Source organism: Peromyscus eremicus, chromosome 23 (genome assembly GCF_949786415.1).
Source record: "Peromyscus eremicus chromosome 23, PerEre_H2_v1, whole genome shotgun sequence".
NCBI classification, from domain to species: Eukaryota; Metazoa; Chordata; class Mammalia; order Rodentia; family Cricetidae; genus Peromyscus; species Peromyscus eremicus.
The window spans coordinates 12782616-12808699 of NC_081438.1; the positions used below are offsets into that span (position 1 = coordinate 12782616).

The 26084-nt window shown below is 50.0% G+C and overlaps 3 protein-coding genes across 6 annotated transcripts in view; 1 reads left to right on the top strand and 2 right to left on the bottom strand.

The window, feature by feature from the left end:
- Ift81 (intraflagellar transport 81) overlaps positions 1-524 on the bottom strand; it is a 155747-nt gene extending 155223 nt beyond the window's left edge. Inside the window, exon 1 of the mRNA XM_059249699.1 lies at positions 510-524. The gene's annotated coding sequence lies outside the window, so the exon portion shown is untranslated. The remainder of the gene's footprint in view (positions 1-509) is intronic.
- Positions 4-17488, top strand: P2rx4 (purinergic receptor P2X 4). The gene is made up of 11 exons (XM_059249764.1): positions 4-241; positions 5853-6000; positions 8419-8490; positions 8607-8679; positions 9251-9347; positions 13735-13815; positions 13919-14060; positions 14153-14289; positions 16722-16815; positions 16917-16982; positions 17264-17488. The coding sequence occupies exons 1-11, from the start codon at positions 108-110 to the stop codon at positions 17486-17488; spliced, it is 1269 nt and encodes a 422-aa protein (XP_059105747.1). The 5' UTR covers positions 4-107.
- A 6671-nt stretch (positions 17489-24159) lies between these two features.
- Positions 24160-26084, bottom strand: part of Camkk2 (calcium/calmodulin dependent protein kinase kinase 2) — a 52195-nt gene continuing 50270 nt past the window's right edge. For 2 of the 4 annotated variants that reach the window (XM_059249873.1, XM_059249872.1), the window contains one exon: positions 24160-24798. In XM_059249873.1, the coding sequence (XP_059105856.1) occupies positions 24628-24798 (171 nt within the window). In that variant the 3' untranslated portion in view covers positions 24160-24627. The remainder of the gene's footprint in view (positions 24799-26084) is intronic. The other 2 variants (XM_059249875.1, XM_059249874.1) reach the window with 1 other exon arrangement.

Sequence of the window (26084 nt, forward strand, 5' to 3'; positions counted from 1 at the left end):
CGCCGCCGCCGCCGCCGCGGGGCCTGCCCGAGCTGCTGGGCGGGGCCGCAGCCGGGACCCAGCGGGAGGCGACGAGGCGACCCTGGCGTGCTCGACCCCGCGGAGCCATGGCCGGCTGCTGCTCCGCGCTCGGGGCCTTCCTGTTCGAGTACGACACGCCGCGCATCGTGCTCATCCGCAGCCGTAAAGTGGGGCTCATGAACCGCGTGGTGCAGCTGCTCATCCTGGCTTACGTCATCGGGTGAGCGGGCCTGGGGAGGGGCCGCGGCTGGGGGGTACCCAGACGGTCGGGACTGGGCAGCGCCCCTGGCTCACCCGCCCCCCCCCCCCCACGGGCCTGGGGTGTACCTGCTAAGCCGGACCTCTACCCCAAGTCCAAGGGGCGGCGACACGCCCTCCCCCGGGCTCCAGCCACCTGGAACCGGCTTGTGCAGGACACGGGGGACACTGGGGTGTCCCGCGAGCTAAGCCTTGGCTAGTCTGTCACCCCACTTTTCTTGCCCTTTTACCTTTCAACTTGCTCCGTGATGTCCTTTGACTTGGTGGAGGGAGGGCTGTGTTCTAAAGGTCACAATCTTCCCTCGTCGTTTCCATTTCAAAATCTGCTGAACAACAACAACAAAAAAAAAACCAAGCCTTGTGATCTTCATTCGGTACTTTCTGGGTCTGTGGTTTCCCGTCCTCTAAGAATCTCCTGATAACCCAATGCCCTGGAGATGTCACGCTTCCCAAAAATGCCCTAAGGTCACTTCCTTTGATTTGTTGGAGTGTTTGCAATATGGTACCTGCCTTACTCGGATTCTAACCTCTGCTCCCTGTTGAGATACACCCTGCCATCGCTAGGTATTAAATGTTTCATTTTAATTGAATGCACCTGTAAAAATTTAATACACCCCAGGAGAGCAGGTGGGAGCCACCTTGCCTCGTGGGCCCACTTTCGAGGTATTCCAGCTACAACATCTGCTGGTTTGGCAGGTGGATCGGCTTTCTTGTTCCGTCTAAAGGGCCTACAGCAAGGATTCCTCATCTACACCTTGGAACCATTTAGGAAGCCTTAGAAAAATACTGATTGCCAGTTCACAAGCTAACCGGTGATTCAGTTTATAGCATAGAGCTAGCTGTAAAGCAGGGCTTGCCAAACTTTCTGCGCCTGACCATACCCAGCTGAGAAATTTTTGTGACACCTTCCCACCCCAGGTATATAATAAAATAGGCACACAGGTGGCGGAGAGCTAGCCCAGTAGTTAAGAATGCCTGAGGCACAGCCTTTAATCCCAGCACTGGGGAGGGAGAGGCAGGCGGATCTCTGTGAGTTTGAGGCCAGCCTGGTGTGCATAGTGAGTTTCAGGACAGCCAGACCTATAAAGTGAGATCCTGTCTCAAAAATAAAATAAATAACAAAGTAACAGGTCTCCTGCTTTGGTGTGTAGTTTGGAATCTGTTCAGACTGCCTAAGGGAATTCACAAGATTGCAGGTTTCCTTTCCAACATATGTCAGCCCAGAAGCAGCAGGCACTAGAGGTAACTTGCCGAAGCCTGGTGTGGTCGTAATGAAATACGTCTGCCGTCCCAGTATTCAGGAGGCTGACACTAGAGGACGTTGGAGTTGAAAGCCAATCTGGGCCACACGAGACCCTGTCTCCAGAAAAGTTTTTATATAGTGTGTGTTTAGCATGCACGAGGCCTTGGATTCAGCCACAGTACCTGAAGAACACCTTGTCCATATCCAGGTTTGAACTTGTGAAGGCTCACAAGTGAGTGTTCCAGTGTTCACCATGGACTCTTCAGTACCGAGACATGCTGCTAGCTGCTAGCTGACTAAGTAGCTTGGGTTAGAAACACCTGGAATCTGGAGCTAGAAACACCTGGAATCTGGAGCGCTAACGGAGCTTTGGGCTCTCGGCTCTTGCTTTGCTGGGGTCATCTGTTCACTGTTCAGGTTCTGTACTATGAAGGGTCTGCCTGTTGTCATTGTAAGAGGACCACCTGCGGCCACGGACTGCGCGAGCTTGTTTCTAAATTAAAATGCACGCAAACGAAAAATACACGCTAGGTTTTGAAAATATTTTAGATATTGTACTTAAAAAAAAAAGTAAAATATCACAACAGTACCTTTTCCCGAGATCAAACCAAAGGCCTTACGCATATGAGGCAAACTTGTGCTATTGGGCTGGATCCTTTGTTTAAATGTTGATTTTATTTATTGGTGTGTGTGTGTCTGTGTATGGGTGAGGGTACACACATTCCATAGCACATGAGGTCAGAGGAGGCATGTTCTCTCCTTCCACTAGCGGTTCTGGGGATGACACTCAGGGTCTCAGGTTTGCTCAGAAATCACCTCTACCTGCTGAAACATCTCACAAGCCTTTATTTGGGGAGGAGGTTGGGGGGCTTAGGTTAGACAGGGTCTCGTGTAACCCAGGCTGTCCTATTCACTCTGTGACCAAGGATGATGACTTTTGCCTCTACCTCCCAACTGCTGGGATGACAGGTATACACTACCATGTCCAGTTCCCAGTCTGATGCCTTAGACACTGACGATGTTAAAATAGTTTATCTCTATTGGACCACATAAAAATATGCCATTAATTTTTCCAGTGCCTTTTTATTTTCTTATGAGACAAGATCTCTATCTGGCCTGTAACTCCGGCTGGTCTTGAACTCATAGAGCTCTGCCTCCCACATGCTAAAGGTAAAGGCATGCACCACCACACCTGGCTTACATTGTATTTCTAATCATGGACTCTTACCACTAAACTACTCTACCCACCCCTACTGTATTCTATTTCTATTGGGCAGCATAGTTATGGAGTCTCCTTATGTAGTAATGTCTGCCCCGATCATTTCTTAAAAAACAAACAAACAAACAACGCTTCACTCTCACCCATTGTACTGTGATCCAAATCAACTTAGGATATAAATTCAGGACTTGTTTTAAACTTTAAACTTTTGTCATTATGAGACAGGGCCTTACCATATAGCCCATGGTAACCTGTCACTGGCTACATAGTCCAGGCTGGCAGAGGAATTTGCAAGTGAGCTTCATGCCTTAGCTTCCTGAGTGCTGGGATTATAAAGATGATTCATCACATCCCGGTTTTTGACTTCTTTGTTAGCTTCCTGACTTCATTAATCTTGGTGAAAGCGTAATCTCCTTCTCCATAAAGCAGATCTTTCCTCAAAATAACACTGACCTCAGAATCCCCAGTGATCTTATTCATGTGATGATGACACCATATCTCCCTCCCCACCCACCTTAATTTAGCAACTCAGTGTTTTGGCTCCTAAAACTCCTAGACTGTCTGCCTAAGCTCTGTGTCAAAGTGGATTACAGGGAGCATTAGTGCCAGTGGGTTCCTAAAAGCCCCACAGAAGAGGACTTGGTGGGAGAGAAACCCATATTTAGGACGGGCGGAGGATCTGGAGATGGTTCATATCAAACAAACCCATGAAAAAGTAACGGAATACACCAATTTCTGAAGTCTTGTCGGGAGGGGTGTCTCCTTTTTTTTTTTTTTTTTTTTTTTGGTTTTTCGAGACAGGGTTTCTCTGTGTAGCTTTGCGCCTTTTCCTGGAACTCACTTGGTAGCCCAGGCTGGCCTCGAACTCACAGAGATCCGCCTGGCTCTGCCTCCCAAGTGCTGGGATTAAAGGCGTGCGCCACCACCACCCGGCCAGGAGGGGTGTCTCCTAAAGAGATGGACCCTAGCATTTCTTGGTTCTGCAACAACAGCAGACTGGTGTCCTCTGGAAGTTTAACAGCAGCTCTTGGGGTTAGGGTTCTGACTGCTGTGTGGTGCTTAGGATGTTGCTCTGGCCTTATTATTTTATCTCCCTGCAATCCTGTGGCATTCTGCTTTCGTTCCAGTGGAAAGGTAGGAAAAGCGACTGAGCGTAAACTGGGACCCAGTGATTCCAGTTCATGTTCGGTATCCAGCACACGGATGCCTTTAGATCTGTAATTACTTAGCCCAGCAGTAATACCCTTACTTCAGAAGGAGAGGCGCAATTCGATGACCAGAATTCCTAGGAAAAAGTAACAGTACTGTAAAAAGTTTCCCCGAGGGGCTGAGGACATAGCTGGTGAAGTACTCAATGCACAAGGACCCGAGTTCGAGACCCAAAACTAGGTGCAGTATCACGTAATTGTAATCCCGGCACTGGGAAGGCAGACTCGGGTAGGTCTCTGGAGCTCACTGGCCAGTCTAATCATCTCGCCCCAGGTCAGTGAGATCCTGTCTCAGAAAAAACGAGGGGAGCCAGCCATGGGGGTGGCACACACATCCTTAACCCCAGCATTTAGGAGGCAGAGGCAGGTAGATCTCTGAGTTCAAGGCCAGCCTGGTCTACATAGTAAGTTCCAGGCCAGCCAGAGCTCCATGGTGAGACCATGTATCAAAACCAAACCAAAGCCGGGCGGTGGTGGCGCACGCCTTTAATCCCAGCACTCGGGAGGCAGAGCCAGGCGGATCTCTGTGAGTTCAAGGCCAGCCTGGGCTACCAAGTGAGTCCCAGGAAAGGCACAAAGCTACACAGAGAAACCCTGTCTTGAAAAACCAAAAAAAAAACAAAAACAAAAACAAAAAAAACCCCAAACCAAGTGGATATCTTCTAAGGAAGGTCCCTGAGGCCGCCCTCTGGCCTTCACATGCAAACATACACACAAGAACACAAACATGAATTCCCTGAGCAGAACATGGTGCATGCCTGTGATCCTAATGCTTGGGAGAATGAGGCAGGCCATCATCTTAAGTTCAAGGCCAGCCTGGGCTCTGTATTGAATACCAGCCAGAGCTGCACAGAAAGACTGAGTCTCCAAAAGTGTGTGCTAGCCCGGTGTGGTGGCGCACACCTTTATCCCAGCCCTCAGGAGGCAGAGGCAGGCAGATCTCTGAGTTTGAGGCTAGCCTGGTCTACAGAGTGAGTTCCAGAACAGCTAAGGCTACACAGAAAACCTTGTCTCGAAAACAACAACAACAAAATGCTTGTTATGTAAGCATAACAGCTTGAATCTGACCCCAGAGTCTACGATGGAGAAAATCAACTTCTAAAAGTTATCCTCTGGCTTCTACATGTGAGCCCATGCGTACACACACAAACACAATATCTCACGCATACACACGTGTGTGTGCGCACACACATCAGCTGGGTGTAGAGTCTCACACACCTATCATTCCAGCACTTGGGAATCTGAGGTGGGAGAATTGTCACTTCAGAATTGGAGCCCAGCCTGAGCTACATAGCCTGTACCAGACCAGCCAGGGCTACATAGCAAAAGCCAGTCTTAAAGAGACAAAGTTGCCTAAAAGATAGGATTCTCTTGGCTAGAGATCAGAGGCTTCAAAGGCTTCTGGCTTGAGTTCAAATCCCTAGTCGGCCACTTGCTAGCTGTATGGCCTTGGGTAAGTGACTTAACCACTCTGTCTCTATTCCTATCTCTGTAAATTGTGGGTAAAAAGAATGCTGTGTGCCTCATGATTTAAATGGCCAGGATTAAATGGCTTACTACATGGAAATCAAATGGAAGCTCCTGTTATAATAACCCACTATTGGTGATTCCCATAGATCACAGTGTCTTGACCCCCCTCAAACATCCAGTAATCAAGACAGCATTTGCTGGGCCTTCCTTCCCTGTGTGCCGATGACTGTGATAGCCGATCCACATCGTTTATTTCTCAGAAAATAATCAGTGGGGCTACTCTGCCCATTTTACACACTGGAGTGTAGTAGTTCAGCAGCTTTTGCAAGTCACATGGTTAGTTAACGCCACACTTCCACCGGGTGGCTATCGGAGACTCCCTGGTGTCAGTTCGAATTTACTGACTCCTATGACCTGCTGTATTTTTTTTTAGGTGGGTGTTTGTGTGGGAAAAGGGCTACCAGGAAACTGACTCTGTGGTCAGCTCAGTGACCACCAAGGCCAAAGGGGTGGCTGTGACCAACACTTCTGAACTTGGATTCCGGATCTGGGACGTGGCGGACTATGTGGTTCCAGCTCAGGTAGGTGTCGCGGTGACGTCTGCGCACAAGAAGCCCTTTCCTGCTTCTGCACGCAGAGTTCGCCACCTCCCTGCCCAGGTTGTTTTAGCCCGAGACAGCAATGCAGCCGGATCTCTGGGATGTCATTTCTAACAGAGAGCCCTCAAGAGCTCTCCTAACTGCTCTGAAGTGTGGCTGGCTGCAACCCGGACTCTCTTTTCCCACACCTCCACCTCTCCAAGCTCTGGAGGGTGAGAAAGCAAAGGTCTTTCTTTAGTCTTGGACAAAGTGAGGCTGGAAAATAGCACCTTCCGCACTCTGTGTTTGCTTTCCTGTCTTACACCCACAAGGTAAAGCTCGTCAGAGGGCATATTAAAAAAAAACACACATACAAACAGCAGCAGTTAAAGACCACACACCCAAACTAAGAGGAAATGGTCAGATTCCATCCGGAACAAAGAGGAAGAAATTGTTGCATGGCGCGTCCTGTCTGTCTACTACTGTCTGTTAATCCACACAGATGCAAGTTGACATTTGGGTCTCTTTTTCTAGACATGGAGATGGAGCCTAGGGGCTCACACATGCCAGGCTTGCGCTCTGCTATGGAGCCAAATCTCCAGCCCCAAAGCTGCAAGCTAAACATTGACTCTTCAGCTATGTGCCTCTTGGCCAAACCCTGGCCTAGCTTCTCCTCCAGATGGCTGAGGTGCTGGCTGGGTGTGTATGGTGGCCAAATTAGTTAAGCTGTGAGCACTTGACTTTGGAGCGAGGAGAGAGAAAGCAAGGACTTCAGATAGTCTCTTTAAGGGTGTTCATTTCCCCGGCCTTCTCTGGAGAAGGACTTGGTGGGAGAAAAGCCAGAGCTAAAGAGACAGAAAAGTAAAATAGACTGCCAGGCACGGGGGTGCGTGCCTTTAATCCCAGCAGATCTCTGTCTACATGCCTAGTGTATGTAATGAGTTAGTGAGTTCCAAGCCATTCAGAGCTACGCAGTGAAACCCTGTCTTAAAAAAAATGTAAACCAGTTGGCGCAAGTGGTTGCGATTCAGTATTCTTTTGGTACATACCAGTCTCAGCTGAGTGGTGGCTTCCAACCCCATCCTAACAAGCTTGGGACTGTCACACCCAGCGTACCCGCTGCGGCCAAGGAAGGAGGGCATAAGCCCTGCTCCTGGGACTGAACGGGAGGGACCAGCCAGCCAGCCGCTGTGTTCTGTCTTCCTGAGCCGTCTCTGTGACTGGAACATAACCACCACATCTATGTGATGCATCTCTAGATGGACATTTCCCTACATGAAAGAGATAAGCAACAGGAAAGAGAAAGTAGGCGACCGTGAGCTGGACACGTCTAAGTCGAGCGAGCGGGGCTCAGAAGCAAGACGTCTGTTGGCACCAGCTGAGGGGTTGTCCATCTGTTAAAACCCTGGAAGGGTGGCCACGGTGTCAGGAGAGAGACTCCTGCTGCACCTCCCTTGTGGCCTGTCTCCAGCAGAGTTTGTTCTAGCTGGTGCCAGAGCATTCACCACCTGTCTAACCTGGGGTGGGGATGCTGCAGAGACCTGATCCCCGAAATGGCTCCCAGAGCTGACTCTGCTTTTTGGGGGAGGAAGTATGACATGCTGGAAGCTTCTAGTAGCTCTTTAAAATTCCAAGCACCCAGTGGAGGTTGGGGGTGGGATATATAATTAAAATCTCCTGGGGTCATTGTCTGTCATTCCTTGTATGAGGGGGTCATAATTTGCAATTCCTCTCTCTTATATACACAGAATTGCTTTCTAGAGACTCTGGGTTGGCACCTTTGTATCTATGAGGAGAAAACAAAACCACTTCAAAGAGAGAAATGTCTGTTACTGGCTGACAGACTCTTCCCTAAAATAGTTATTCATTTGTTTGTTTGTTTATTTTTGAGACAGTCTCACTATGGCTGCCCTGATTGACCTGGATCTTGCTATGTAACCAGATTGGCCTTGAACTCACAAGGATCCTTCTGTCTCTGATTCTTATGTACTGGGATTAAGGGCATGTGCTATCATGTCCAGCCTTTAGCATGCTTTAAAAAAAAAAATAGGGTTGGGGATTTAGCTCAGTGGTAGAGCGCTTGCCTAGCAAGCATGAGGTCCTGGGTTTGGCCCTCAGCTCCAGAAAAGAAAATAAAAAAAACCAGAAAATATTTTATGTGTCTGTGTGTGCACCAGAATGTATGTGCACCATATGCATGCAGTACCAGCAGTAGTCAGAAGAGGGCATCAGATCCCTTGGAACTGGTGTTGCAGATGATTGTCACCAACCATGTAGGTGCTAGGAACTGAACCCAGATTCTCTGGAAGAGCAGCTAGTTCTCTTTACCACTGAGCCATCTCTCCAGCCCCATCTGGCTTTCTCTGCAGCTCCACTCACCTCTTCTGAGGGTGACTCAACAGGGTTCTCTCCCCTCCGCAGGAGGAAAACTCGCTCTTCATCATGACCAACATGATCATCACTGTGAACCAGACACAGAGCACCTGTCCAGAAGTAGGTGGGAAAGCCCCCCAGGTTTTACACTCACATCCGCTCCTGGCAAACTGTGGGGGGGGGTGTGAGGGGGGACTAGACCACATGGAACCTGTTTCTATTCATTCCTTTTCCAGATTCCGGATCAGACCACCGTTTGTAACTCAGACTCGGACTGCACTCTTGGCTCCGCAGGCACCCACAGCAACGGTAAGAGTGAGTGACTGAGCAGCTGGGGACCTCTCAGCGGGCCGGCACTGAGCCTGGGGAAAGTGGCTTCTGGTGACATCACACTTCCTGTGGTGCATCTGAGATAGAGAAGTTGCAGAAATAAAAATCTACCTCCTGCGCCCCACCCCCGCCCCAACCTGGGCTACTGCTCAATGGTAGAGCACAAGATTGGTTTGGATGAACTTGGGTTCAGTTCTAGTCCATCATCAGAGAAGAACAGCTCTCCCCCCCCACCCCCCCGTCCCAATGCTACATGAACCTAGGGGAACCTCATATAATAGCAGAACAGGGACCCTCTTAGCATTCACCTGTGTTACAGCAGACACCTCAGACGTCGCCCCTCCCTGTGACTTAGTATCACGTTGGCAGATACGTGGCCGTCTCCGAGGCAGCCTTCCTGTTCTACCTCCATCCTCTAGAACCCGTCTAAATCCCATAATTTACGAAAGATGGGCTGCCCAGGCTCCTCAGGGCTCTCCTACGGTACTACACAAAGGTAAAAGATTGGCAACAAGACTCTTACGGACCTGGACCTATTCCCTCTTCCCAGGAATTGGGACCGGAAAGTGTGTGCCATTCAATGAGTCCGTGAAGACCTGCGAGGTGGCAGCTTGGTGCCCAGTGGAGAATGACGCTGGCGTGCCAACGTGAGTCCTACCCAAGGTCCCCTAGCCTTGGTTTTCAGCCTGGAGGGGAGGTGACAGAGAGGGTGAGGTGAGCTTGGGTGCTGGGATGTTTTGGTGCACTCTTGGTCAGTGAGTGGGGCCATTCCACCCTGGGAGAGTGGTTGTTAACCACAGAGCAGGGAGACCACAGGGGTTGCCACTTGTGATAAGTGTCAGGTGACTTACGGGTGCTGTAACACCGTCTGTTGCATGTCACCAACAGGAAACAGTTCTTGGGTTTTGGTCTTGATTTCTTCGAAAGAGACTCATGTGGCCAGCGATGGCTCCGACCTCTTTTTTTTTTTTTTTTTTCCGTTTAATTCCATATCTGTATTTTCATTTTCTTCCCTCGGTTTCATGAGGAGCACTGAAGTTTAAGCGTTTCCAAAAGCTAATTGACAATCATTCTGGCAGGTTCTATGTAGTTATTCTTGCCTCTGATAATTTTTGGCACATTAAGTTAACGCTGTTCCATAGCCCAAATTCTTTTTGTTGTTGTTGTTAAGCAATTATTTTTAATTACATTTGTGTGTGTGTGTGTGTGTGTGTGTGTGTGTGTGTGTGTGTTTAAGTGTGTAAGTGTGCCACGGCACACGTGAAGCTTGGAAAACAACTTGTGAGTCAGCTCTCTCCTTCTACTGTTTGGGACCCAGGAATAGGACTCAAATCCTCAGGCATTACAGCAAGTGCCTTGACCTACTAAGCCATGTCCCCAGCCCAGCCTTGAACTCTTGGCCTCCTGCTCCAGCTTTCCGAGGATCGGGAATACCAGCATGAGCTATCATACCTGGCCTTTGGTGGCTACAGTACCATGCACACGTACACCCACCCCCAACACACACACAACCAGCACGTTTCATGTTCCCACGAACAAAAAAGACTAAGCAGCCAGGCATGGTGGCGCACATCCTTTGATCCCAACCCTTGGGAGGCAGAGGCAGGCGGAGCTCTGTGAGTTCGAGGCCAGCCTGGGCTACAGAGTGAGTTCCAGGACAGCCAGGGCTATGTAGAGAAACCTTGCCTCAAAGAAACCAATTAAAGGGCTAGAGAGATGGATCAGTGGTTAAGAGAAATGATTGCTCTACCAGAGGAACCGGGTTCAATTCCCAGCACCCACATAGCGGCTCACAACTGTCTGTAACTCCAGTTCCAGGGGACCTGACACACTCACCCAGACATACATGCAGGCAAAACACCAATGTATATAAAATTAATTAAAAAACCCAAGTAGTTAATCAATTAAATTTCTCTTTTAAAAATATTTACTAATTTATTATGTATATAGTGTTCTGCCTGCATGTCTGCCTGAAGGCCAGAAAAGGGCACCAGATCTCATTACAGATGGTTGTGAGCCACCCTGTGGTTGCTGGGAATTGAACTCAGGACCTCTGGAAGAGCAGCCAGTGCTCTTAACCGCTGAGCCATCTCTCCAGCTCCTCAATTAAATTTCTTAAAGATTAAAAGTAAATAAATGTTTAGGTCCATCAAGTGTCTGCTATGAGGCCAGTCGAGGGCGCTGGATCCTCTGGAGCTGGAGTTAGAGGCAGTTGTGATCCACCCGACCTAAGGTGGAAGAGCCCTTCACTGCTGTGCTGAGTCGGCTCTCACCCTCTCCTTTTACTTTAAAAAAAAAAAAAAGTTTTTCAAATTAAACTATAATTACACCATTTCCCTCCTTCCCTCCATCCAACTCTGCCTATGTAACCTCACCCCTACTCTTTCTCAAATTCTTGACTTCATGTTTTGCTTTTCTGTGTTGTCACACACACACACACACACACACACACACACACACACACACACACACACGAATAAGCATATAAATACAATGTAGCTAGAGTTTTCCTGGATGGCCCACGGTCAGGACAAATCTCTCTCACCCGCCAGTCCCGCAGCCGCTCAGACCCTACAGAATAAACACACAGAGACTATATTGGTTACCGGCTTCTAGCTAGATGTTCTTATATCTTAAATTAACCCATTCCTATTAATCTATAAGTTGCCACGTGGCTTGTGGCTTACCAGTATCTTAACATGTTGCTTCCCATCCCGGAGGCTGGCAGCATCTCTCTGCCTCAGCCTTCCACTTCCCAGAATTCTCCTCTCTCCTTGTCCCGCCTATACTTCTTGCTTGGCTACTGGCCAATCAGTGTTTTATTTATTAACCAATCAGAGCAACACATTTGACATACGGAACATCCCACAGCCATACAACCTGCTCAGTCATTTTAGTGTTCACCTTCTTTGACTTTTAAATGTGACTGCCAGGCCAGTAAGATGGTTCAGCAGAAAATAACACTTGCATTCTGTCCCTAAAACCCCCATGGGGGGAGGAGAGAACCGGCTTGCCCGTGGTCATCTGACCTCTGTGCGTGCACATGCAATGACGTCTTTAATGTAAAAACTTACGTACAGTGTAGAGCAGCTTGGCGCTGCATGCCTGTGATCCTAGCACTCAGGAAGCATGGGCAGGAGGAGGGTGGCACCCAGAGCAGTCTGCGTTATATATGGAGACTGTATCTGCAGAAACTACAAAACCAATCACAGCGTGGCTAAAGCTGTATTTGACAACGTATTCCTATTGGACAGCACGGTTGCCAGGCTAAGCTGGTGGGGCATCTGGTCTAGAAAATACCATTGGGTCACATAGTGAGAAAGGTATTCCTGCAGCTGGAGCCAGAGGTGGGGTATAGGGGGGGATGCCTCTGTTGATAAAACCCAAGGACCTGATCTACGCTGAGAATTCACATGATAATGTTGGGGTATGGTGGCACGTGCTTGTAATCCCTGTGCTGTCGAGGTGTACACAGGGATCTCTGGGGCTCACTCCAGGCCAGTAAGAAACCTCGTGTCAGAGGAGGTGGACTCTGTTCATGAGGAAGACACCTAAGGCTGTACTCCAGCCTCCAGGTATGCACAGAGGCACAACATCTGTTTGCCCACACAGGCAATGAAAATGGCTATTGCCTTATTCAGTCCCTCCCTTTAAATCAAGGAGGAAACTCTGACTTGGGGTGTGTTGGTTATCACTTGCTGATTTGTTATTTCTTACAAAGAACAAGCCCCAGACCACATACCCTGGACAGACAATATTATTGACTACAAGTTTTTTTGTTTGTTTTGGTTTTTCAAGACAGGGTTTCTCTGAATCGCCCTGGCTATCCTGGAACTTGCAGTGTAGACCAGGCTGGCCCCAAACTCAGAGATCCGCCTACCTCTGCCTCCTGAGTGATGGGATTAAGGGTATATTCCACCACCACCCAGCTCAACAAGTTTTAATAGCACTGTTTGGGAACTTTTATGAATGCATACAAATTGCGGTATGTCCATACAATGGGCTGTTATTCCACCTTGAGAGAGAACAAACCCTAAGTCAGAACTTTTTTGAATCAGCGACTCCCGTTTCAGATCTCAGTCTCTACAGTGCTGGGATGACAGGGATGAGCCGCCACCAGTTACCCGACCACATGGACTTGTTTTAAAATGGCTAATCTTATGTTATTTACATTTCACTCCAATTTTCTTTTTTGAAAGAAAAGAACAGTGAGCTAATCTTAAAGGAAAGTATTGCCTATAGGGTGTACAGGTTATTGGCGTGTGATACAGCAAATGATAAAAATGGAGAACCCCATTCTTTATAATCCCTTCCTCTTGATAAGGAATGGGGACTTGAGCTTGAAAGAGTACTTAGCAGCAGAGGTGATGGGTTCAGCTCCCCACCCCCCCAATGTGGTCCTCGTGGCTTTGCTGTTAAGGCAGGGCTGAGTGACTCCACTCATAACTTCAAAAGTCTTATCTGCCTCAGGGGAGGCCTCCTCCACAAGAGGGTCAGCCCTGCATTTCTGGATTCTCACTGAGAAAAATCCACTCCAGAAATGAGTCCCCTTGGGGACAGACCTCGTATGGTCAGCCAAAAGTTGTCGTGGCACCTTTCAGAGCCCTCTGGTGGTATGGTTTCCTTTTCAGCCAGGCCAGGATGTACCTGCAGGCGAATGCCCCTGTGCTCTGCCTTAGAAACCACATCTATGGATCCATTCTCTATGAACACCCAAGAAAGACAAACCTGAGGCCAGCAGATGGCTAAGGAATCATGGCGGCCACAGCCAGCATCCGCCTCAGCAAAGGCTCAGGTTCTTCACTGCCTGATGCTTGGGGCAGGAAGTCCCGCCTTTTCTGAGGAAAGATTAGACGGCCTGGTGACCTAGGGTTACACAGAAGGGAATAGAAAATGCCAGATGCTCCCCTTTCTTCTCCAGAGAGACACCACAAACTGTTACAAAGATTGCAGAGCCGTGTGTGCGTGTGTGTGTGTGTGTGTGTGTGTGTGTGTGTGTGTGTGTGTGTTTAGTAACCGTTAATTCTTTTCCAGGCCAGCTTTTTTAAAGGCCGCGGAGAACTTCACCCTCTTGGTAAAGAACAACATCTGGTACCCTAAGTTTAATTTCAGCAAGTAAGTGGGGCCCGGGCATGCGCGTTCACAAGCCTCTTAAAGAACCTCTGGCTCTCCCTGAGGTCCCCCTCACTCAGACTTTCTGCTTCTTCCCTGACTTCAGGAGGAATATCCTCCCCAACATCACCACTTCCTATCTCAAATCGTGCATTTATGACGCCCAGACGGATCCCTTCTGCCCCATATTCCGTCTCGGCAAGATTGTGGAGGACTCCGGGCACAGCTTCCAGGATATGGCGGTTGAGGTAGGTGCCTGATGGCTTTTCTCACACCTCCTTGGCCTCAGCCCGGACCCGAGTTCTGAAAGCCTGGCTGGGTCTCTCTTGCTTCCCCACAGGGAGGCATCATGGGCATCCAGATCAAGTGGGACTGTAACCTTGATAGATCCGCCTCCCTCTGCCTGCCCAGATATTCCTTCCGGCGCCTCGACACCCGGGACCTGGAACACAATGTGTCTCCTGGCTACAATTTCAGGTATGTGAGCCTGGGCCTTGCCACTTACATGTCGTGGGGGGGTGGGGAGGGGTTGGTGATAGTAGATACCTATGGAGTTATTCATCTCTCCCCCACCCCCTCCGAAAGACCAGTACCCATGTGTGTATCACTCGTTCAAGGCAAGAAGGCCAGGAAGCTGGCAGGATACTCCCAGCAGGGCCTTGCTCATGTGATCCCAGGCCACAAGAACTCTCCTTGCTCTTTCATGCTACAAGTGCTCAGCAGTTAAGAGCACTTGTTGCTCTTGCAGAGAACCAGGGTTTGAGTCCCAGCACCTACCTGGCAGTTTACAACTGTCCATAACTCTCGATCCAAGGCATCCAACACCCTCTTCTGGCTTTCTTGGGCACTGCATGTACATGGTGCACTTCCATGTAGGCAAAACACTCATACACATAAAAGAAAAATAAAACCTTTCTTTTAATTTTGTTGAGGTTTGCAGGGCAGAGGCGAGACGCTGGTAGCTTAGGCTTCCAAGGGCCATCTTTTGTCACATCCCTGCTCACTACTGGGAGGAACAGATGAGCTTGTGGACTCTGTTCAAGGCCATTGGGATCTGGTCCAGGAATTGGTTTTTCAGTAATTGATCCTGCCCCAGCACGCAGAGGTTCCAGGGGTAAAGACTCAAGAGAGGCCTGTGATCAAGCCAGGCAGAGTGACACACATCTGTAATCCCAGAACCTGGGGGACCACAGCCGGAGAAGCACAAATTTGAGCTGCATCTCGAGAGCCTGTCTCAATAAAACAAAAGAAAGGGCCACACTCAGATCTGAAAATGCTGGTATCTCAGCTTCCCCGGGCCCTGGTTAACAAAACGGAACGGTTCAAAAGGGGAATTTTATCCTTGGGTAGTTCTGAAACCAGAAGTCTAAAATCAGGGTGTCTGCCAGGTTGCCCTGCCGCAGGCTCCGTGGCCGGATTCGTCCTGGCCTCTCCACGCATTCGGTGGCTCCCAGCAATCCTGAGCTTATACGTATGCTAGCACCTCTGTGGTCATATGCTTTTCTTCCCTCTGCATATCTCTTCTCTGTGTAGCTGAGGATGATCTGGAACTCCTGATCCCCCCTGCCATCACCCCAAGTGCTGGGATTAGAGGTGTGCACCATCACACCCACCTTCTCTTTTTTTTTTAGACAGGCTGGGAACTTGCCGTGTAGACCAGGCTGGTCTCGACCTCCAGAAATAGGGCTGCCTTAGCCTCTTGAGTGTTGGGTTTAAAGGCACGCACCACCACACCTGACCCGGTCTCTCCTCCTCCTCTTGAACATTAGATTTAGGGTGGACCTTAATCCAGTATGACCTCATTTTAACTAAGTACATCTGCAAAGCCTTATTTCCAAAGAAAGTCACATTTGCAGGCCCGAGGTGGACATGAGCTTAGGGAGGGGGCACTATTAAATCCAGGATACCTGGGAATCTGACGAGAGGCCTGGGAACTCCTTTGCCATTTTCTTAAAGCAGCAAAATCCTGTGTACATTAAAAGTGCCTTTGCCGGGTGGGTCTTTAAAAAGTTGCCCTCGACTCCCTCTAGTGGTAATTTGTGGTATCAAATTTGTGTTGGGGTGTTAAGGCTTACTAAGACTAGGCAGGTATTTGAACGCTCCCCTGGGAATCAGATTTCTATTGTTCCGTTTCTATTACTACATGGTTCTTATTGAGACCATTGCCGGGCAGTGGTGGCATACACCTTTAATCCCAGCACTCGGGAGGCAGAGCCAGGCGGATCTCTGTGAGTTCAAGGCCAGCCTGGTCTACAGAGCGAGATCCAGGACAGGCACCAAAGAAACACAGAGAAACAAAAACAAAAAAAAAAAGAGAGATCACTGGAGCTCTGGGATTGCAGACTCCCTGGCTTGAATTCCTTCGTTTGGTGGGTGATTGGTGTGGTTGTATTTCAGCTCAATTGTATTATCTCAACCCAGCCATATAAACAACAACAACAAAAAAAGCAGATGGTGGGCAGGAAGAACCACTGAGGCGTGGCATATCCTACCTGTAGTCAAGCTCCCTGGCTGAGGCGAGTGCCGTGGCTGGCTTGGCCTCCATCCTTCAGTGCAGCCTTGCAGATCCCTGCTAGCTCATAAGTTCTCTGTTGGCAGCCACGGTCCCCTGGAGGGAGGCAGGTGTCTTGGCTGTATCAGGAAGGCCATTCAGAGTGAGAGGCTTCTGCCATCCTGTGGGAGATGGTGATGACAGTCACTCTGTTCCCCCAGGAGGGGTCCTGGCCCCTCCTGCCACCTGCCTCACATGAGCTGGGAGGCTGACCTGGGGTGCTTAGTGTCTGCTAAGCCCGCAGAGCAACGCATTAGCCAAGACCAGCTGTGCCCGGAGACTCGGGTCCCTCCCTAGCAGCTTTCTCCTAGCATCCCAGATCTGCGCTAATTCCTTAACCTGCCCTCTTGTCCTTCAGGTTTGCCAAGTACTACAGGGACCTCACTGGCAACGAGCAGCGTACACTCATCAAGGCATATGGCATCCGCTTTGACATCATTGTGTTTGGAAAGGTTGGCCCTCCGTTGAACCTCACCGGGAGAGGGAGCCCTCCCAACGTCCTATTTTCTGCTTTTCCCCATCAGAACGTCTCTTCTCTTCCTATCTTACGCAGGCTGGGAAGTTTGACATCATCCCCACCATGATCAACGTCGGCTCCGGCTTGGCGCTGTTAGGGGTGGTGAGTGGCAAGTTGTTCCTTTTGGGGACCTGGACCTTTCTCCCTAGCAAGCAGATTTTAGTGAGCACTCTCCTTCCCTGAGCCTCAAACTTGTCTCTAGACTGGATGCTTCTAGGGGTGAGGGAAGGAAGCCCTAGGCATCCCACCTCTGAGACCAAGCCCCTTCCTTGGTCGGGGTGCGGTCTGATTCAGAGATGCCTTTCCTCCTTGGTAGTTTGGGTTTCAAAGGAAGGGGGGTCTGCACAACGCAAAGCATGCCGGTTCGTTCTGTGCTAAACCAGGCGACTGTGCTGTGTGACGTCATAGTCCTCTACTGCATGAAGAAAAGATACTACTACCGGGACAAGAAGTACAAGTATGTGGAAGACTACGAGCAGGTAGGCAGCTGTGCTCCCGGCAGGCAGCGAGAAGTCTGCATACCTTGTCTCGTCTCTTGTCCCAGTAGGGAACACCAGGCAAGGCCCTTCCACAAAGGTTGTCACCTGTCAACCGACCACCTGTGGTAGCATTTATTTCCAACTTTTCTTCAGGTGGACTCCCTCTTTAAAATCCAGTTATTTGTTTGTTTGTTTGTTTTTTTTAAGATTTATTTATTACGTGTACTGTGTCCTGTCTGCATGTATGTCTGCAGGCCAGAAGGGGGTGCCAGATCTCACTACAAATGGTTGTGAGCCACCATGTGGTTGCTGGGAATTGAACTCAGGACCTCTGGAAGAGCAGCCAGTGCTCTTAACCGCTGAGCCATCTCTCCAGCCCCTATTTTTGGGGTTTCTCTGTGTAGCCCTGGATGTCTTGGAACTCGCTCCGTAGACCAGGCTGACCTTGAACTCAGAGAGATCTACCTGCCTCTGCATCCCGAGTACTGGGATTAGAGGCTTGTGCCACCAACACCTGGCTAACACAGCTTTATTTTAATCAAACCTTGATTGTGATAAGATACCAGGCCAGTATCTACACCCACGTGGTACTAACATTCTTCTTGCGGAATGAGGGTTTTGTGCCATACCGTGAGACCCCCTCCAGAACCAACTTGAGGCATCTGCATTGTTAAGAAACCCTCAGGAGAAGCACCAAGCTCCTCCTGCCCTGGGTGGCTGGGTGACTCATGGTGGAAACACACACTGGGTGGCTACATGTTTACCCCTCCTTTGCAGGGTCTCGCGGGTGAGATGGACCAGTGATGCCTGACCCTACACTTCAACCCCACAGCGCCCTCATCTAAGCAGTGAGAAGGGAGAAATCACTGCTGCATCTCTCTGGAGAAAGTCTCTAGAGAAAGTCCTCCACTCCACAAACACTCAGGGTTGCCCAGCGGGTCTTGTTTTAGTTTTGTCTCTTTTTTTTTTTTTTTTGGTTTTTCGAGACAGGGTTTCTCTGTGTAGCTTTGCGTCTTTCCCAGATCTCGCTCTGTAGACCAGGCTGGCCTCGAACTCACAGAGATCCGCCTGCCTCTACCTCCCGAGTGCTGGGATTAAAGCTGTGCGCCACCACCGCCCGGCTGTTTTGTCGTTTTTGAGCCTGGGTCTTGCTCCGTAGCTCAGCTGGGCTTCAGACTCAGAATCTTCTTGCTTCCATCCCCAGAAGTGCTGGGATGACGGAGGAACACCACAGCACTCATCTTGCGGGGTTTGGCTTTTTTTTTTTTTTTTTTTAACCTTTTACATTTTACAGACTTTCACTCTATGTAGCTCAGGCTGGCCTCAAACTCAAGACATTCCTCCTCCCTAGACAGCCTTTAACCTCGCCTTTTGTGAGGAGTTCATTTGCTCACCGCACACGGTGGGTTCCTGGGGTGGTGTTGGCCGGGTCTCCTGTCATGTGTTATATAGTGTGAGCATCCTGAGGTAATGTGACAGTCCGGGAACAAAGACACTGCTATGGCCTGTGGGACCGCCATCTTCTCCAGGGTCTCCAGGACTGGCTCCCTTGGAAGTCCCAGTCTCTAGACCCTCAGGACAGAGTCCTGAGGGGCCCAGCAGCTCTGTCCAAGCACTTTATAAAGGAGTTCTCCAGATGCTGCCAGCAGGCTGGGGGCACTGTTCCTCTTCCCTGTACCTAGAGACTTTGTCCCTGGTAACCAAGACAGAATCAGCTTTCCCTTTCAGAAGGGCTATGTTGAAATGACCGAGGACCAACCATTAAAAGAAATGGCTTTTTAAAATCCTTGTTCCGTGTGGTCTCTTAGCACATGAGCTGGAACTCTCCTACCATTTATGAAAGTTGTCAACGTCCAAATGGAGCCACCAAACAAGAAAGGTCCGGCTGGGGTGGGAGGTCCTCATGTGGTATCTGCCCGATAATAAGCTCATGCCTAAGCACAACATTGCAGCAAAGGTCACCTCCGGGAGCAGCCAGAGTTCCTAATCACCCTTTGGTCGCCGCCCATGGTAGACCTGGGACCAAAGTGCATGCGCTTCACAACAGCCCTGATCTCAACCTTCTTGCCTGTCCTCACATAGGCCCACAGAGCACTCACCCTGCACTGTACCCCTCCACCATCTCTGAATAAACACTCTTCTTTGGAGAGGCCCCCTGTCACTATCTGACTGGGACAATCTTCACAGTGAATTCTTCTGTGGGCCAGCTGCCGCGCTCAGGAGAGGGCTCAGCTTGCTTCTGGCAAGTTTTGTTTTTTTTGCGGTGCTAGGAACTAGACTCTGGGTCTTATGTTCTACCACTCACAGAGCTACAACTCCAGGCCTTGCAAGAACTGTGATTAACTCATTAACACAACTCATGAGGTTGTGCTCCCACGGAATGTACGTATTCTTTCCATAGCTGGTATGTTCACATAAAACAGCTACTATCATCATAAAATGACTACTGTTCTATAGGGAACACAATCTCAGGGACGTGACTTACCCTCTCCCTCCTCATTAGTTTCTCACACTCCCACCTTGAAGCAGAACGGCCTGCATCTGTCTTGCTACAGGTACCAACTGGGGCTATTTCCATCCCTGCAGCTTTCACAGCATCACTGACTTCCTTCTGTACTGTGAAAAGTGGCTCGTCCCTCCCCTTTGCCACTAGTCAATTCATTTCCAAGTACTCAGGGGTATGATAGGTTAGGAATGTTCTGTTTCTTCTGGATAAATGGCCAACCTGGGTTTTTGCTTTGGGTAGGTGTGTGGAGAGGGGGTAGAAATAAGATTTATGACATGGTTTTAACAAAACTCTGGTTTGTGTGGCTTTTTTTTTTTCTTCAGTGCTCGCGTCAGGGCTGGGGATGGCTGGGGGGTTAAGAGCCTTTGCTGCTCTTGCGGGGACCTGAGTTCAGGTTCCAGCACCCACATCGGGAGGGTCACAGCTGATTATAACTCCAGCTCTGGAGGAGCCGACATCAGCCTCTCTCCTTTACAGGCAATCACATGACATGTGCATATAGAGACACACCTAAGAATGATTTCTTAGGTACCTACTTAAACACAGATCAAACAGAACTAGAAGGTTTAGGAATGCTGACATGGTTAGAGTATGTCCCCTCAAATTCACGTTTTAGAAACTGGATCTCTGATACGTGAGGATGAGGAGACAGAGCCTCCTGGAGCACTGTTCCATCATGAATGGGATTAAGTCCCTTATCAAAAGGGCTTGGCAGAGGGTTTCACATCTTGGTGCTCTTCCCATGTTCTGAACATCATCTGGTAGATCTGGCCCTCACCAGACCCAGAATCTGCTGGAATGGTGATCGTGGACTTCCCTGCCTCCGGAAATTTGGGGGATTTCTATTTGCAAATTAGGCAGTTTGGGGGCGCTCTGCTCCAGCAACACACTCAGACTAAAACAAATGTTTGTGTTCACTATCCCAAAGGCTATGCAGTGATGCTACCTTCTCAGGTTAGGGTGTGAGGGTGGATGTTTGGGACACTAATCCACTCACCTGCGTCATCCTGCATTCAGCTGCATCTGTTCTCACTAGCACACTCTGGCGCTACCTCTTCAGTGGGAGCTGGGAACAGGATCCTTCCACCTCACATGCATGAGTGGGCTTCCAGGACTCCCTGAAGTCTGAATAGCGACGAACCCTGAAGAACGGCTTTCCCACTGCCTCAGGTTCTCAGTGGCTGTTTTTGAACAGGAACCTCCTCTTGACTCGAGAGCCTTTATGCCTTACTTTTAGATAGACTCTCACTATGCAGCCCAGACTGGCCTTGAACTTGGAATTCTCCTGCCTCGGCCTCCTGAGGATGGGGACTACAGCCCGTATTTCTGTAGCACGGGATGGGACTTTTTCAAAGGGAAGTTCAAAGCCAGGAAAACAACGCCAAGCCACAGGACATGTCTCATAGCTGCTCACATGTCCAACCTCGCAGAATCCTACCCTTACCTTCAGACTTGGACCTCCCAGTGGCTCACCTGGGAGCAGTTTACATGGGACCCTGGAATATGCATTCTGCCCTGCTTCCAAGAACTGTGCGTACGGCTGGTCTCAGAATCATGCTGAGTAGTGACACCATAGGACATGCCTACATCAGGGGATCTGCCAGCTGCATTAACTGTGACTTGGGCATCCGACTCGCTGTCAGCCTAAGGGAAGGATGACCAATGTAAGCAGAAACATCACAAAAGAACAGCTATGGACGGACGGACGGACGGACGGACGGAAGAACCCCCAGGAGGCCCAGGCTTTGCACCATTTTGCTGTCTGTTTATTTCAAGTTTACAGAGAAGCTTATCCACCTGTGGGAAAGAAAGCAACCGCAAGCTTATCTTTTTCTCTTCGGTTCACGGACTCGTAAGTGATAAATACACAGTATTTAACTCTGTACACCCAATAAAAGGAAAATGCATAGTAGAGAGGATGAGGGGCAATAAGACAGAAGCAGAGGGCATCGGTCACCAAATAGAAAAGTCCAGTCCCACGAAACTGGGCCCACGAGGCTGGAGAAGAGGGGAACCGGCAATCTTCCCTAGCACCTTGGGAGCAAATGGAGGTTCTGGTTCTGTACTGGCAATGTGAAGCATGCCCTCAGGAAGATGGGCGAGGGCATAACCTGGTGTCAACTTGTACAGATGTTCTCCTAATTCTAGGAAGGTCCGGGGACAGGAGCTCTGTCCCACGGAAAGGCCAGACCAGTAGGGGGTGGCCTCTGTAGCCCCAGGTGACAACGAGGAGCTCTGTAAGGTGCCTGGGGACCACCGGTAGCCTGTGGGATGTACGGGGGAGGCAGAAAAGACAGAGGAAAAGAGGGTGGGGCTTGTGCTTCCTTCAAGGCGAGGCCAAGGTTGCCCTTAGTTAACCGTGGATGAGCCAGCAGGAAGGGACTGTGGGCATCCTGTTGGCCCGCACAGAGACGCTGCTGAGCCGGCCGGCCGGCCTGACGATGCTTTTGAAAACGGTGTTTGTGCTCTAATGCCCCAGTCTGGACCTCTCGCACTTTCCACGGCAGCTGGGCAGGATGGGAGAGAGGGGTTGCTCCTTTCCACAGCTTTCTTTGGTGTTTCTTGGTTTGAGAAAAAAAAGTCACCCATGTGGACCTCTCAACCCCCGAGGTGCTGCCTGATGGCTTGGCAACCCACTTCAGACATCTTGGATGGAAAGTTCCGTGGTGGGGAGAAAGGGCATTGCCCGGTAGAGTTGTGTAAACACAAGAAGAGTTCTGCAGAGCTCCCGCTCAATGCCTGCCCTCCTCAGGCAGGCCAGGGTCCAGGCAGACAGACTGGGGCTGAGCCTCAGGACCTGTTGGCTTCAACCACCACAAGGTGCTTATCGCAAACTAGCCAAAATCCCATCTGTGGCCAGAAGGGTTAGAGCTACTGGCTTATTTCTGCTTCGGTTTAAGAGGGAAAAGTGACAGGAAGTCCTTGGTCACAGAGACAATGCAGGCAGGTGAGGGGACTCCCACACACATGGGAGTCTTTGCCCTAATTCTAATTGCTTAGGTGACAGCAGGAAAAGTCTGGCTAAAATGCAGTCAGGAGCTTTAAGAAACCCAATGGAAGCCAGGAGCGCCCGGACTCCGCATGTGGCCAGGCCCTGGGGAACAGGCCTCATGCCCGTCTCTGCAGGAAGACCCTACGTGGAGGCTCACCAGACAAGAGACTACAGAAAGCAGCCTTCCGAGGCCCGTTCCTGACAAGACAGTCATGACCAGGTCATTCCAAAGCACTGGAAAGCTGAGTCTGGAAGCCCCCTGCAACTTCATGTTTTCCTCTGTGGCCCTGGGTACTCACACCTCTACCAAAGTTCCAATATTGGCTGGAAGTCAAAAAAAGGTCCACATTTGCTCTCTAGGCCCCTGGCTACGAAAAATAAAACAACAAAACAAAAAAAAGAAGGTCTTTTGCCCTGAGGAACGTCCTGGGTTTTGTTGCTTTTCTCTACAATGGCACCCTGATGTCACTGTGTGGTTCTCGCTAAAGCTTTGCTCCTAAGGATAGCCATTTGTGCCTAAGCTGAGTGACGGTACTGCCCACAGGGAAGTGGCCCACGGGGAAGGTGGCGTTTCATTGACTCTATCAACCAGACAGTATTTAAGAGGAAAGAAACCTTACAGTCTCTAGAATGCACAGGTAACAGCAGGCAAGCAAAGCTGCTAATATACAGGCCCAGGTTTCATGGGTGCTCAGTCCCCATCGCACAGTCGCGCGGTGGAAGCTGTGACAGATCCCGGAAGCTCCGCCATGTGACTTCTGCATTCCTCCAGAGTCCAGGCTAGTTAGAGACTCTGGGAACATCTGTTGAGTCTTAAAGCCATGTAATGTACATGAACGTGTAGGCTTTCCCCCTGAAGCTTTTGCCATTTGACAACGAGAAGTAGCTTAGCGGATGACCTCAGAGACCCACTTTGAGCAGCTCACATGAAGAAATGTGTTCGGTTCTCCAGACGAGTCTTTGCCACCAACAGCTGCTGGACGCTTTCGGGAGCTGCAGAGCGCCCCTCAAGCATTTCAACTGCAAGCCCTTTTAGTTTTCCAGACTATAATTTTACCCATTTAAAAAAAAAATTTTAAAAAGTCCTCATTACAAATAAATACATCGAAGTTCCCTGCAGCTACTGAGGGCTAGCCCTGTTCTTCCATGGTTCTGGAAGGTGCCCCGGCTTCAGGTTTATACGGGTCACACCGAACCTTGTACTGCCCCTCTCAAGTGTAGCCCCAGCCAGCAGGAGTTTCTCCACTTGGTTCACGGCGCAGCTCAAACCCCACACACATTTACTTGGTTCATCTGGCATGGTTCCGAATTCACAATGAAGGTGGTTTTTTTGTTTTGTTTTGTTTTGGCATAGAAATGTTTTAAAAAGCAATTGTCCCAAAATGCATGTTGGTCTGGGTTTGCAACTCCTCCTACCCGCCGGTCCGGCCAGCCAGCAGCCAAAGTCGACGACGTCATGGAAGTCAAGTCCTTTTTTTTTTCTTTGTCCCCTTAGACAACAAAGGAAAAAAAAGAAAAGAAAACCACACACACACACACACACACACACACACACACACACACACCCCAAAAAAGAAAAGAAAAAAGGAAGAAAAAAATCCCCCAACAAATAAACAAAAACCCAGCTAACCAGAGATGACAGTCAAGGCTGTACACACGTGCTTGGTTTCCGTAGGACATGCTGCTATGGAAACGCAGGATGCAGCAGCCCCGTGCAGGGCCAGGGCCACACAGCCAGGCATGCGAGGTCAGGTCGGGTGGTCCAGGCAGTTACTCCGGCTCCATGGCCTCCTCGGGCTGCAGCGGAGGCATGCGTGGCGGGGAGCCGGGGGCCGGAACTCCCCAACTTTCCACGCAGGGACCACCTTTCACAAGAGTGCTTCCTCCTCCCCCACGGGGGCTGCCTCGGGGCCCCGGAGGCTGTCTTCGCTGCCTTGTTGCCTGCTCACCGAACAGAAAATCAGCATTAAGGCTTGGAGAAATGATGGCGGAGCCCTGGCCAGTCTCCCACCTCGGCACGCTCCTGCTCCCGTGGGTCACATCCACTCTTTTAGACTGCTCCCCATTTCTGCTTGCTCACTTAAAATATTTCAAAGCTGACTTTGCCTCCCCTGTAAATGGAGGAGCAAGATGGACCCCCAAAGAGCAAGGAACTATAAAATGGGGACCAAACTACTTATGGAACACCCCAAAGCGGGGTGTGCTCTCTGAGGTCTACTGTGCTCCATCTTTATGCTCTAGGCTAGAAGTGTCTGTAGGGCAGATGCTGGGACACTTTTCCTTGGTCATTCCACAGTGAGCTCCTGGGGCAGTGGCTGGACCTGTATGAACCGGCCTGGCACGTGGAGTCTTCAGGAAAAGCCTGCAACACCCAGCCCATCCACACCACCCAGGAGGGAAGGGAAGACCACTCCCTTCTCAGAAGAACCCCTCATACCCCACTAGACCTGCCTGGCGTGCCAGCCACGGATGGAGTTTCAGCAGCTGGAAAAGGGAGTTCTAAGGAGAGGACCCAGCCCCATGCTTCTTTCAAGCAGAGTCCCCCTTGTAGGAAGCCACTGGCCTCGCTACTCAAGGCTACTGTCCAACCCTCAACTATGATCTCTGGGCTCCACCCAAACAGGGGCCTCTGTCCCCACACAGGGAAGGTAAACTGTTGTGTCCCTAAGGAAGAAACACCTGTGTTTGGGAATGACGTTATCTGCTCTTTTATTTTTACATTCCAGAGGTGAGGTTCCTGGAAAGGAAGCCTGCCCTCAAAGCTGCCGACCAGATGCAGGCTGGGTCTCTCTGCAGACAGGCCTCCGCCCAGGAGCTCCCGAGAATAAGCTCTACAAAGTCCCAGCCCTGGCAGGTAGCCCTAGGGTGAGGCTGTGTCCACTGACTAGGGAATAAAAGGCGCATACGGCACTGAGGCAATCTTAGTCTGCGGGTATCTTGCCGCTTTGATCTCACTGAAGACACACAAACAGCAGAAGAGAAACAAAGAACAGACTCTGCTCAGAGTCGGGAGGCATCCTGGGTTTTGGCAGGCCTTACCACAGAGAAAAGAGAAGGCCCACAAAAGGCTTCCATTTCTCATGACACAAATGTGAGGCTACAGGTCATCTGGGAACAAGGTGGCCAACCGTCTAACTGCTAATTTGGACACACCTCCCTGGCTCTCCTCTCAAAAACACCATGCCCAAACAACAGGTCTTCTCTCTTTTTTTTTTTTTTTCCCTTTT

Excerpts from the sequence above, each read along its gene's own strand:
- P2rx4 (XM_059249764.1), top strand. The coding sequence starts at position 108 with ATGGCCGGCTGCTGCTCCGCGCTCGGGGCCTTCCTGTTCGAGTACGAC. Across the intron at positions 6,001-8,418 it reads ACTATGTGGTTCCAGCTCAG|GAGGAAAACTCGCTCTTCAT; the intron begins GTAGGTGTCGCG and ends TCCCCTCCGCAG. Across the intron at positions 14,290-16,721 it reads TCTCCTGGCTACAATTTCAG|GTTTGCCAAGTACTACAGGG; the intron begins GTATGTGAGCCT and ends CTTGTCCTTCAG.